Here is a 12,935-nt window from a genome sequence, read left to right on the forward strand (position 1 = left end):
AAGTAAAGTCATTTCAACCTAAATTTAACTTAAAGTGACACTAAAGTGAAATTTTAAGTTGAAACAACTAACATTTTTAAGTGTAACCAATTTAAGTCATTTAGGTTGATTCTACTTTTTACTTTTCACAGTGTAAATAGGTATTTTGTAATAAATGAAAAATATTATGCCATGTAAGTTTAAGAATGTACACTGTCAAATCTCTCATGAGGCAATAATACCCTTTAAAAAGGTCTTAATGTGTACCATTTATGTACAAATATGTATATTTGAACTGCCAATATGTACCTTTGATGTACTAATATGCACTTTTTGGGTACAAAGGTGTACCTTTTTGAAAGGGTACTGTCCCAGTGACAACTTATATACATTTATTTCTGAGAGTGTATGTTACTTGTGACTTTTTGCCCTCTGAATATTATTACAGTGATGTAGTCTGTCTTTACCCAGTTTAACTTCCATCCTAACTCAGGTGCTGAAGGTGTTCTGGAGGCCATCAAAAGAGTTTCCTGTTACCCTCATACCACTGAAACAAAAAACATATTTCAATAAAGACCAGGTGGGGCAGCTTGCAGTCAGAATTAGCATTTTGCACAAAGAATATTCTGTAAATATGTTAAACCAAAAGTGTTGAAAAACTATGCATGCATGAACAGATTTACTTCAAACCCTGTCCACTAATGAGAACCATGTACAGTTTTGTTAAGTGCAGTATGACTTGTAAGCCACCAGGGGGCATTAGTGGGAAAGAAAGAAAGAAAGAAAGAAAGAAAGAAAGAAAGAAAGAAAGAAAGAAAGAAAGAAAGAAAGAATGTAAACATTCAAATTTTGGCACACAGCATGCCCACCCCCATCAAAACATGCTGTCTAATGTCTGATGCAAAGAGCCGCAGTATAACAGCAGTAGTGGGTGTCACACCTTCTTGAAGTGATTGCTGGCAAGAATATAACTCTGTGGTGTATCTGAAAGACAAGAATGTAAATAAACACACAGACTCTTTACACACAAAGGTGGCTGCATGGCACTTTACAGGCTTGTCACACCGGTGCACTATCGCACTGCCCAGCAATGCAGCGGCCCCACCACTGCTTTCATACAAGAAAGGGGATTAAACAGTGGCCCTCGGAAGCATCGCCATGGCTTAAACGTGTGAGAGGAGGAGAGATAATGCCATTCACATCCCTGTTTAAGAAGCTCATTGAACCTTTAGCATGATTGAAGCCTCTGTATGTGGTACTGAAAAGTCTAGAACAATGACAATAGAGAAAAACAAATGAGATCAAAATAGAGTTACCACTTATTAATTTAATATTTACCTAAAACAACTAACAAAATAAAAACACATATTTTATGTTATTTACTCCTTCATTACTAAATTGCAAATGTTGCTTTGTGTACTATGCTTATTGCTGGCTCTTTTAATGCAACCTTATTTGCTAAATGAATCAACGTTAATGTAATACCACAATATATTTACGGTAACGTTTCGTATTTTATGAATAAAACAACAGCCTGCAGTTAGCACTCAATGACTTTCTGTCTGTCTGTCTGGATGTGTGTCAACAAACATTCTAGGAGCTTCCCATGATAATTTTCACTCTGAGCTATCGGAGGAAACATGTGTACTCACACCTGGTTGAATTCTTTTATCTATTGACATTCATATCCGTCTTTCCTTGACCAAAATATTACATCTATAATGGATTCAGAATAAAGAGAAACGTGGCAGTAAATTTTGTCAGGATTCCGCACAAATGCAAACCATCAGAGATGTGAAATATCCACAAAGGAAATAAGCATTTACATTTATGCATTTGGCAGACACGTTATCCAAAGCGACATGTGTCTTTGAGCAGTGTGTGTGAGTGTACTGAAACTGTTTATGTGTAAAGGCAAAAAACTTTACTGATGGACAAATCTGAACATAATCTGTTGGTTCCAAAGCATTAGCCAAAACATAAAATGACTTGCAATTAAGAAAAGTTAAGCATTACCACTTGAGAAACAAAGGTATCTGTTTTTCCGAAATATAAAGTCTGTCTTTCTTGTATTCCTGCGATAAATCCCTGTGTCAGAATGATGCTCACCATCTTTTCTTGGCGTAAACAATATCTGGATCATAATTTCTAACGAATTTAATCTACATCATGTTTATGTTTTCGTGCTTGCCTTTTAGCTTGTTGTGTTGGAAAGCTTTTGTTATTTCCGTCCTTCACTGTGCCAAATATGCCAGTTTGATTACTCATTTGCCACTCACATTAATCCTCATTTGCTCCTGTCAGTATGGAAATGCTTTACCGTTGGTGCTCCTGTCTGGGAACTACTGTAAAACAAGTTGTTTAGAGGCTCTCGGTGTCAAGCAAAGTTTAGCCGAATTGTAATGAACAACAAGAGACGTTTTAAAAATACAATTGGATGACAAACTGTAGTGATGTAAGACTATCAAATCTCAACTACTATACACTGCAAATAGTAAAAGTTGGATTTGCTTAAAAATATTACTTTAGTTGGTAACACTTGAAAAATGTAAAATCATCTCAAATCTTTTCAGTTTATGTGAAAAATTTAAGGTGAAAACTGACTTCAATTGGTAACACTTAAAAAAGTATGCTTTTTTGCAGGTGGCAATTTTTTAGGTGTCAAATACAATGAAAATCTGACTTTTTCCATGTTTAAGTGCTATAAGTGCTTTTATCAACCTAGAAATGTGAAAAAGATCAACCCAGTAAGTTAGTTTTGGAAAACCATTCTCCACAAGCATGTAAAAAAATAGGTCATTGAAATTTGCCTCCCCTGGTGATGTCAGAAGGGGATAATACCGCCCCTTAATCGGCACAATCCAACCACCCCATTGCCATTTAGTACAGAGATCAGCTCATTTGCATGTTAAAGGACACACCCAAAAAAACAAATTTTTGCTTACACCTACAAAGTGACAATTTTAACTTGCTACAATGAATTATTATTTTGAGCTAAAACTTCACATATGTACTCTGTGGACACCAAAGATTTTTTTTGACATCTTAAAAAAGTCTTGTGAAATGTCCCCTTGAAGTTAATTCAACTTTCAATTTTTACAGAATCTTTCTTATCTTAACTGGCAGATTAAATCCCATAAACATCCTCACATCCACCAAAAGTTTGTAATTATTTGCAGTGTTTGTTAAAATGATGCTAATAACTCAGTTTGGAAGTTATAAATAAAAATAAAAAGTTTAAAAAGTTAGCTAAGTTCTTTGACTCATTTTATTTGAGTTTGTGGAACTCAAAGCGGTAAAATAGTTGAACACACATAAAACTTTTAATTTGAAAAAACTTTTTTAACTGGTTTGACGACCGTCTACTCATTTTAAATGAGTACATTGTACTGTTCGGGTTTACAGTGTATAGTTATATTATATGTTTACTTTAAGTATAGTAAGTTATAGAAGATCCAAAATGACGGCAACTTCATTGAATATTGTATTAAATGATACCACCTGTACCTTAAGGGCTTTGAACATGCATGAACATTATACCTGTATGACCTAACCCATATCAAATTTCACCCCCCTCCTCATCTTGGCTAAATATATTTGCTTAACTGTTCTTTTTGTCACAGTTCAAATCTATCCCTCATCCCTGCCCTCATCCTAATGCCTTTCCTGTCTAACTACCCACATGCTGCCCCAATCAGCCCTGCTGTACCCCCCTCAGATGGGCCCTGTGTGTCAGCGCTTACTTGCAGGCGGGCGGTGGGGTGTTTGGGCAAGCAGCAGGAGAGTTGATGCGTGTGTCAGAGAGACGCTCTCCCACATTCCCCCGGCGGCTGGCAGTACGCCGGCTGTGCGAAGGGGGTTCGCCGCTTTCTCACGACCTCTCAGGTTCCTCAGCTCATCTGGGAGCTATTCATTTCCTGCCAGAAAACAGCCTTTCCCCTGCAACTGCAGGGCGAGAGAGAGAGAGAAGAGAAGTGAAAGAGAGAGATAGAGAGAGAGAGACAGGGTTGGAGAGGAGAAGGGCTGCATAGGGAGTCCAGAGCTTGGTACAGCAATCCCTGTGCTTAAATCATAAATCCCAGGCTTGTCAAGGCTACAATCAAAGACAAGGCGGTAATGATGACCAGTTAAGAGAGAGAAAGCAGGAGAGAGCGAGAGAAAAAGAGAAAGACACAGAGAGAGATCGCGCCATATGGTAACACTTAGGAGCCAAGAAGGAAGCAAAGAGGGGGCTTTCGTTTAGCCCTTTTGATTTTTCTCTCTTCTCAAGCCTCTTGCGTTTGCACCGAGTGTGGGAAAAGTTAATTGACATGCATGGTGGCTAACCCCTGGTCATGTTGTGACATGTGCACGGGCGCCCCGGCACAGTGGTCAGCACGCCAGTAACCTGAGATGCTCGTAAAGCTGTCCTCCAGGAGTGGGTATGCAGCGAGGTGGGGAGGCGTGCCATTGTCGGTAGGCCCGAAGGGGGTCGGGGCGCTGACTGGATGTTGCCTGGGTTGCTTGGCTCTGAATCCAGCTGTGACCTTGGAATAAACAGGAAATTATGTGTGGCCCGTCACAATATCAAGGAGCTGTTGAGATGACAGTGTGCTTAAATTTGAGGTGGCCAAGGCAAAAAACTGACCCCACCACCCCCCACCCACTGTACACTTTGTCTGCAATGCCCTCGCTTTCTTTCAACATGTGGTTTCAATCTCTATACCTTCGGCACCAGGAAAGGTGTGATGGAAATTCAAAATGATTGCACTTATCCACACTTGTGCCTCATGGCAGGTAATTGCAAACACCTGCGATGCCCCCTTCAAAGAACGGCCACACTTGAATAGCTTTAGGCAGCACACACCTGGAAAACACAGGGATCCATGAAGAAGGAAACGTTTCATCATGTCAAGTGTTTTCCCACGAAAAAAAGTCATTAGAGTTGTGTATAAACATTTCTGCACCCCTTGTGCTCACACGGACACTGAACCACAAAGGGCCAGAGTGTATGTAACCAAAAATATAAGCATTATTATTACGTTCTGTACTAACAGTATATGTACATTTATTTATTTTGCAGACATTTTATCCAGGGATTTAGGAATGAGAGAGCATCAAGGAGACAAAAATAAACAGTGTGCAAAGCTATGTTTACAAGTAGGAAAAAAGCTGATGCTGGGGAAAGATGAGGAGATTTCACTGTTTAACTTTTAAACAAAGGTAAACAGTGGGAAGTGGGTTAGTCAGCAAGTGTCATTTATCAACACACTTGGTTGACAATAATTAGATTTATTGGGGTTATTTCATGTATTAAAAGTGATACTGTAATGAGTGCTAAATGCATGTCTAAATATATCATGTGAATTTCCACTACACTTGTTTTACTAAACAAAACCAACGTATTCAAAATAAGAGTGTTAATCAGTCAATCCATCTGTGGCTCTGTTGCTGTAGTTCACGCTTTGACTGCTAGAGGGCGCTAAAAGGCTGTGTAATACATTTGCAACTGTTGCCCTCGCAACTAAACTTTGTAGCAAAACTCTTACATTCAGCTTTATCCTCTTTCTGGACACATACAGAGACGCAGTATAAATATGTTTATAATATTCTATTTTTATTGAAATATAGGCTTATGTTAATTTATCAGTTATTTGTCACGATATGATGAAAACGTTTATTATAACGAAAACTCTAATTTAATGATAACAAGTTTCTTGTTTAAAAACTGTTTGAGGCATTAGGCAACTCCTAAAAAGTAACGATTATCTAACATAATGTAATTAGAGACCATTGTAATGTGTGCTAACAACGTTAATCTTATAGAGTTAAGCGTTCATCATAAATCAATCTAAAAGTTTGTATTAAAAGTAGGCTACATGCACGAGTTAGGCAATGTGACGTAACTGCAAATATGACTTAAATTGGTGCACTGGCGTGATTTAACATCGGTTTCCTTACAAAAATCTATTCGTATTTTCAAGATTATGTTTAAAAACTTAAGACAACCAAGCTGCTTTCAAACTACCAGAATGAAATTTTGCTTATGGGCTAATCTTACTGTTCTTTTTTTTTTAAGTTACAAAAGATTAGGCTACCATGAAATATAAAATATAATCTATAACTAGAAAAAGGAATTATTAGAAGAAAAAAAACTAAACACTGAGTCGACCGTTTTGTTTTTCAATAAGTCATTTATTTGTCTTCCAAAAAGAAGAAACTTCAAAGCGCATTCAACATATCTTTGGCATCACAACGTAGAAAAGATACCGCAAATATAAAAATGCAATGAACGGAATTCAACAATTATACAAAACTTATTTCAATATGAACTTCTCTCCCTTTAGAGCTATACAAATATAGTGCATCATCTCTTTAAACACATTTTATACAAAAAGAACAAAGTTAACAAATGTCATTAGTCTGCAAGAGTCTTTTTAAGAGTTTTTTAGTCTACCAAGGCCGCCAAACTGAGTCTGATGTGAGGGACGGCGCTCCCGGAGAAACGGCCATCGGAACCGGTGTATTGGAGTTGTTAGCATATACTGGAATAACAGGGCCGTTAGAAGCAAAGGCAGCGTTTGGGATCAAAAAGGCGAACTGTCCGTCCGTTGCCGGCACAAGCTGGAAACCTCCGTATACTTTTGTGGCGTCAGAAGTCAAGTTAGAAGAAGAGCCGCTCTTGCAGGGGACTCCGTTAAGCGGCACAACGTTGCCTTGCTGAGGCGCGCTTGGGATTTGCACCATGGGCTGACTGAATGTCGGATGAGGTCCGGCGGGTATCTGGTGCTGTGTTGGATAATTCATGGCGTTGATCTGTGTCATGCAGCTGGCTAAGTGACCCAAGAGTCGGGTCCTGACCTCGGTGTTAACCCCTTCACAGGTGGACAGGAACCGGGTCACCTCGTTCATGCATTCGCTGAATCCAGCTCTGTATTTCCCAAGAACGGAGGGGTCCGTGTTTAGGGCAGCTGTTGATAAATAAAGATTTGGTCAGATAACATGGACTTCCCAAACGTGCTATTTAAAAACATCTTCAGTTTAAGAATGTATCTAGTTTTCGCGGGGGAAATCTGGCGACGGATGAAAGATGTGTGGTTCGTATTTCGGGTGCTTACCAGTCATTTGCGCCCGCTGCATGTTTCTGAGATGTTTCACTGTCATCTCCAGGATGTCTGCCTTCTCAAGTTTAGAGTGTCTGGAGCTCTGTGTTAAAATAGAGTTTGATTTAGACAGGAGTTCATATGATGCCATACATCAATATTTAACCCAGCTTTAAATGTAGGAATCGGAGTCGGATTTATAGCACTTACATCTTTTTTCAGAGCATCCAAGATCAACGTTTTCAGTTGTCCCAAGCTTTCATTGATTCTTGCTCTTCTTCTTTTCTCCATAATGGGTTTAGAAGACTAAAAAGCAAAGAAACATGCGTCAAAATGCATTCTGCGTCGTAATACAATTCAATGCCACGCAAGACGATGCAATGAGCGTTTGAGAATAAACGTCTCAGTCTAAATACATACCTTTCTGTGCTCGGAAGCAGTTTTGGGTTTATCGGGTGTAGTGTTCATGCTTGCCGGAGTCGCAGCCACCGGAGACGAGGAATTTTTTTCCATGATATCGGCAGGCATCTTCTCTTGGAATATCCTTAGAGGTGTTTTAAAGAAATCCTCCTTTGTAATGTCTTCTGCTGTAAGTCTTAAGTACGCCGATACAGTTCCAGATATGAACGGATATCCCGACAAAGTGTCCCGGGTTCAACTGTTGCGGCAATGATGTCACAGTCTCTGATTTAACCGTTCGCCAGCGGTCGTAGCAACTGCCTGCCTCAGCGTCGCGTTGCTCTTATTTATATCTCCGACTGCACGCGAACGGCTCGTGTGAAACTTCCCAAACTTTCTTTCCCACAGTAACTTTCTACCAATCAGCGTGAGGGACACGCGGCCCGAGGGGAGGATGGCTCGTGGTCGGCGCCCCTCCATTGGTTGTTTAGCGTTTGAGCGGGTGGCCAATGGCGCGCGGCCGGGTTTAGGGCACAACCGGGACTGCCTTCAATCATTCAGTTTACATATTAACACTTAAGAGCCAGTCTCCGGACAGAAACGGCAAACTTTGTCATTATAATTCAATACACATCTATATCCACTAATACTAAAAAAACTAACAATAGACGGGCGTCCTAAATTAAAATTATATACAACATAAAAAGTTTATATGGACATATTTCTAAATGAAAAACGTGTTAGTTGAGTTTTTCATGTAACCAAAATAAACAGTCTGGTATTAGGAATATACTATAATATATGTGCTAAATGATAAATCATAGAAAAAGAATTGTAATATATTTAATGTAAAATTGTATAAACATCTGAAAACACATATATAAGATAATGTAGAGAAGAGTTATTCATTTCAACTTCAAACATTTATTTTATTAATATCAAAAAGTTTATTTGACAAGGCAGCACTGTATTTCTTTAAGCGCGTCGCTGCTGTTGGCATTTTGACATCTGTCGGCTCGCGAGTGCTTTGTGAATGTGGAGCACGTGCCAGGATGTTTTATTACCGCGGTGGTTGAGGTTTGGCTGGCGGGCTAGGGGTGGCGGTGGTGGTTTACATTAGAGGGAAGGTAAATAGCAGCTGCTGTTCTAAAAGCCTGGGAAAACCACGCCCACTGAGAGCTCGATCGGGCTTATCGGAATGCGAGCCAGTGTGAAGATATTTCAGACAGAGAGCGTGCGCGGCACGGATAGCGTCCTTGACTGCGTCTGACAGGAGCGGCTCGAATTTAGGTCATGATTTTATGATCCTTGGATTTGCCAACGGAGTGCGCAAATAAAATACTAAATAAATGTATACTTTTTTGGCATGCAGTCCATTGTACACTTATGTAATAAAATGTTACTAACAATATTTAACAGGTTTTGCATTACACAGTGTGTTATCATTTTAGATTAAAAAAAACTGTAGTACTTTGTTATTCACTATAGTAAACTGTCGTACAGTTCCAAAATACCATACCTTACCATGGTAATTATGAAAGTATACTACAGTAGCCTATTTACTTTAGTGTATCAATGATTCATACTTAGCCAGAATGTCATTAACAAAAAGTGTAGCAATTACTATTAAATACAGTTTATAAGTATTTGTTCATGTGGGAGGTAGGTAAAAGTAAACACGGGAATATACAATGCTGAATGTCAAAATGCAGTTTAGATAATCATGACAGTAAAACGATAATGTAAACATCTATTGCACATATTTACCGTCTATCAGAACTAACAGACTTGTCAGTTGTTAACGGCCTGTCATAATCCACTCACAGGAAAGTAAAGGCACTGGCTGGGCGTGAGTGGAATAGGTTGCCAACCCTCTGATGTGCGCATTTACAGGGGTGAGAGTCTCCAGCTGCTGCAGATCCCGCGACACGTGGCGCGCAAGCGGCGGGGGAAGGCGCTGCTGCTGCCGGCGTAAGCGCGCGCCTGCGGGACAGAGCGCCGGGGGTTCGACTGCAGTTCACGAGCGTGATACATCATAATGACAGACTGCTGCACAATCTGCAATATTACGCGTGTGTTTTAATCACAGTTCTGTCTAATGTGGTGCACAGTTTGCAGCACAGTACAAAGTCCATTTAACATTAGTATGGTTGTGGTTACTTTACACCAGGTATAGTAAAAATAATTTATAATGTATAATTGAAACAGACAATGGATTATTATGCAATAATGTACAGATGATTGTTAAGTGACTAAATTATTACAAAGAAAGTTGTATTTAAATTATATTAAAACCACTCAGGATCCCTATTTGTTTACACTGCGAAACCGATTCACCTTTCTCACACTTGTAAAGAGCTCGCAAAACAAATGTATTGATGTCAAGTGGACAAAGACCGGTAGATTCAGAAACCTTTCGTCTCCGCATGAGTAACTTTCTCATGCTCGTGTTGCACGAGGGATCTGGAGGGTGCATTGAATTACGGGCAGGTTACGTTGTTCCTCCCTTACCCCCCTGTGCACCTCAACGCTGCCAGTCCCGTGTGTGTTTTGCTGCAGTGTTACCTTTTGTGAGCTCATGCTTTTATTGTGTCTATGAGAAAGTAAGATCATTGTCTCTTGTGAGTAGATCACAGATGTATTGCAACTAACTGATGCTTGCAGAACTGAACGCAGTTATGACTGTGTAAGTCATTACCATTATGCATTTAAGACACTTATAGTGCATTGATGGTTTTATCATGTGTGTTCCTTAGGAATCTAACCCAGAACATATGCGCTGCTAACACAATCCTAAACCAGCTGAGCTACAGGAACACCATTTAAGTCCATAGTATTTGCATCACTATGTTAAAAAGGGATTTTTATTTTTCTCTCTCTCACACACACTCTCTATCTCTCTCTATCTCTGTTTATCACGTAGCACACACTTCCCTCAGCAGCCCCTTCCAGTGCAACTCCACCCCGCTGCTCTCTCCGTCAGAATCATATCTTTATCGAGGTCTCTCAACCATGGCTGTCCACACACAGCATTAATGTAATCAGGACTAAAGTACGTGAGAAAATGGGAGATAGCACGCTCCCAAACAAGCTGGACTGCAATCACAGAGCCAGTGTAAAGTTAATGTGTAAGCCACTGATGAACGCCAGCTGCCAAAAGAAATCTGCTGTTGACGGCTCATAGAGATCACTTGAAGAGGTCGGGCGGCAGGCAGTGAGGATATCATAGTGTCAGCCTAACTCAAAGGGCTGCCGGTGTCTGAAATATGTAATATCAAAACACAAAGTTGATTAACTTTGGCCTACTTAAAATGCTTGAAAAATGCTTTTAGCATATTTACTTGTGTATCTGTATGCCGTCTGTTTTTTTCCAGTATGATTAATATTGCCTGCAACCAAGATATTAGAAGATAACCATTTGCCGAAGCGAAAATGTGAGACGGTGCCGAAGTTTGTTCCAGCACCAAGACCCTTCAAGTACATAGTGAGAGAGAAATGTTGAGAAATAAGAGGTGGGAGAGATGAGAGAGGGGAGTGAGAGCTGCATTGGAGACCCTCCAGCAGTCTTCCCACGAAGCAGACGTAGCAGCGCCCGCCTCCCCTAACAAGAGCAAGTGTTGGAACATAGCCGCCACAACTCGCACGCAGCATTAGCAGCTCTGTACAGTACAGCCTGGAGGGCCTGAGGGGATTAGAGGCAGGGGCGTGCTGAAGAGTCGATTCGTAGTGTACTTCGGGCACACACATTGCACACACCTATGTAAATTGCCTGAGATAAAAACACACCTTTAAACACGCACACATACACATGGATCACCCGGGGTCACCATGAGCCTCGCAGACATCGGCGCTCTGTGTTTTGTACTTAGCAGGGGCAGGGGAGTTTTTCAAACAGATGCCTGCCGCAGTGGTGATTCAAGCTTTTCCGGGCTCGCTTCGGCTCCTGCTGCTGATTCCGAGGCAGGGGAGAAGCGCGTGCCTTGGGGGGATCTTTACTAAAGCTTAGCCAAGTTCTCCATGCAGCGTTCTCCCATGGAGCAGCATACCAGGGGCTGTGGGATTGTGTGGAGGAGGCTGCAGAGACTGGGTCATGGGTCACGACGTGAGTATGAGTATCTGGCTGCCAGGCCCAACTGGTTTGGGTGGTGAGCGAATTAAAAAGGCCGGGGGCGCAATTGCTAATGACAAGCCTATCAGGAGACACTATATCATTTTAAAATGCACCATGTAACTTTCGGTATATAATGACATTTATTTCATTTAGTCGTTTAACTGAGACTTTCCCAGACCACATGCATACTTTGTATTTTCACACAGTATGAAAACATTCTTTCAAGTTACAGATAGCTGATAACTGATAGTTGTCTTTCAGTTTTGATGGTATCTACCGAACCCTGCAGATAAAGGAAAAATCTTCACACAATGGCTAAGCAATTGGTTTTTGTTTACGAAAAGGATCTTGATCTTGCCGCATTTGAATTAAAGGTGAAGAAACCTGCCTGTTTCCTCTTCAGTGAATCCTTTTGTTTACAGTAGATAAACTATTCAAGAGATGGGCAAACTTTAGTTGACGGTAATGTCTTGTATAATTGTCTTTAACAGGCACAGGAGGAGTGTAAATAAACAGCAGTCACTTCTGAAAAACTAACCTTTACCTTCACCTCTGATTTTACATATCAATACCTCAGTAATGATTTTATAGCCCTGTTTTGAAATCAAGGACAAAGCAATTATATTAGCTATAAAACATGCAACACATGCGTCAAATTACCCGACCGGAAAGGTTTATTATAAAAAAAAATCTGGTTTTGTTTAAAGAAGATAGAACAAGAATGTAAAGACAAATGAAAGGTTAATAATATGGGAAATACATTTAATTAAATGCTCTCTGTCAGTATCACATAAAAGCGTTTAGATACAGCTCCACTTAAAAAAGTTTTGTGTGGTTTGCAAACTGTGTTTTGCGTTATATTTCAAATCGCAAAGACGGAACAATTGTCCGAATCTGCATAAATCATCTTTCCCATATCTAATCTCTTACTTGGCTTCTATTTTTAAACCAATACATAAATGTATCCTTTATGAAGCAGATGTTGATTTGTAAGGACCTCCACCTCAAGCAAGGCCAGGTCCCTAGATTATATCTCCCGGTTCATGAGCTTTGCTCCTGAAAAGCATTGTAGTTGGTGCCCCTTCCCTCCACCTCCATCCAGCCCAGCCACCTCCCCTCATTCCACCACCTTTCCCGTGGGAGTTTGCAAAGCCAGGATAACCTTGAGACCTCCGCTGGGTCTCTGCCAGGAACATTAAAGAGCTCTACCCCCCTCTAAACTTGCCCACTCAGTACACTTCTACCCCATTTCAAACATTAAACGCTTTTTTGTCTAGTTTTTACCTTTTCTTGCACTTATTTTTAAGACTTCTAAACATCTCTTTCTTCCTCTCATACACACACAAATTCACACTCCCACACAA

The 12,935-nt window shown here is 40.3% G+C and overlaps 1 protein-coding gene across 1 annotated transcript; it reads right to left on the reverse strand.

Moving 5' to 3' along the window:
* Nucleotides 1-6,138: 6,138 nt before the first annotated feature.
* On the reverse strand, nucleotides 6,139-7,801 carry her6 (hairy-related 6). The gene is made up of 4 exons (XM_065272702.2): nucleotides 7,482-7,801; nucleotides 7,272-7,367; nucleotides 7,077-7,164; nucleotides 6,139-6,929 (listed from the first exon to the last, which is right to left on the reverse strand). The coding sequence occupies exons 1-4, from the start codon at nucleotides 7,587-7,589 to the stop codon at nucleotides 6,412-6,414; spliced, it is 810 nt and encodes a 269-aa protein (XP_065128774.1). The 5' UTR covers nucleotides 7,590-7,801; the 3' UTR covers nucleotides 6,139-6,411.
* Nucleotides 7,802-12,935: the final 5,134 nt, after the last annotated feature.

Source organism: Paramisgurnus dabryanus, chromosome 7 (assembly GCF_030506205.2).
Source record: "Paramisgurnus dabryanus chromosome 7, PD_genome_1.1, whole genome shotgun sequence".
Taxonomy (NCBI): Eukaryota; Metazoa; Chordata; class Actinopteri; order Cypriniformes; family Cobitidae; genus Paramisgurnus; species Paramisgurnus dabryanus.

What these genes read in the sequence shown, in the direction of transcription:
- her6 (XM_065272702.2), bottom strand. Translation starts at nt 7,589, where the DNA reads ATGCCTGCCGATATCATGGAAAAAAATTCCTCGTCTCCGGTGGCTGCG. An exon ending in CTGCTTCCGAGCACAGAAAG is followed by an intron (nt 7,368 to 7,481) that starts GTATGTATTTAG and finishes TTTGCTTTTTAG; the next exon opens with TCTTCTAAACCCATTATGGA. An exon ending in TGGATGCTCTGAAAAAAGAT is followed by an intron (nt 7,165 to 7,271) that starts GTAAGTGCTATA and finishes ATTTTAACACAG; the next exon opens with AGCTCCAGACACTCTAAACT.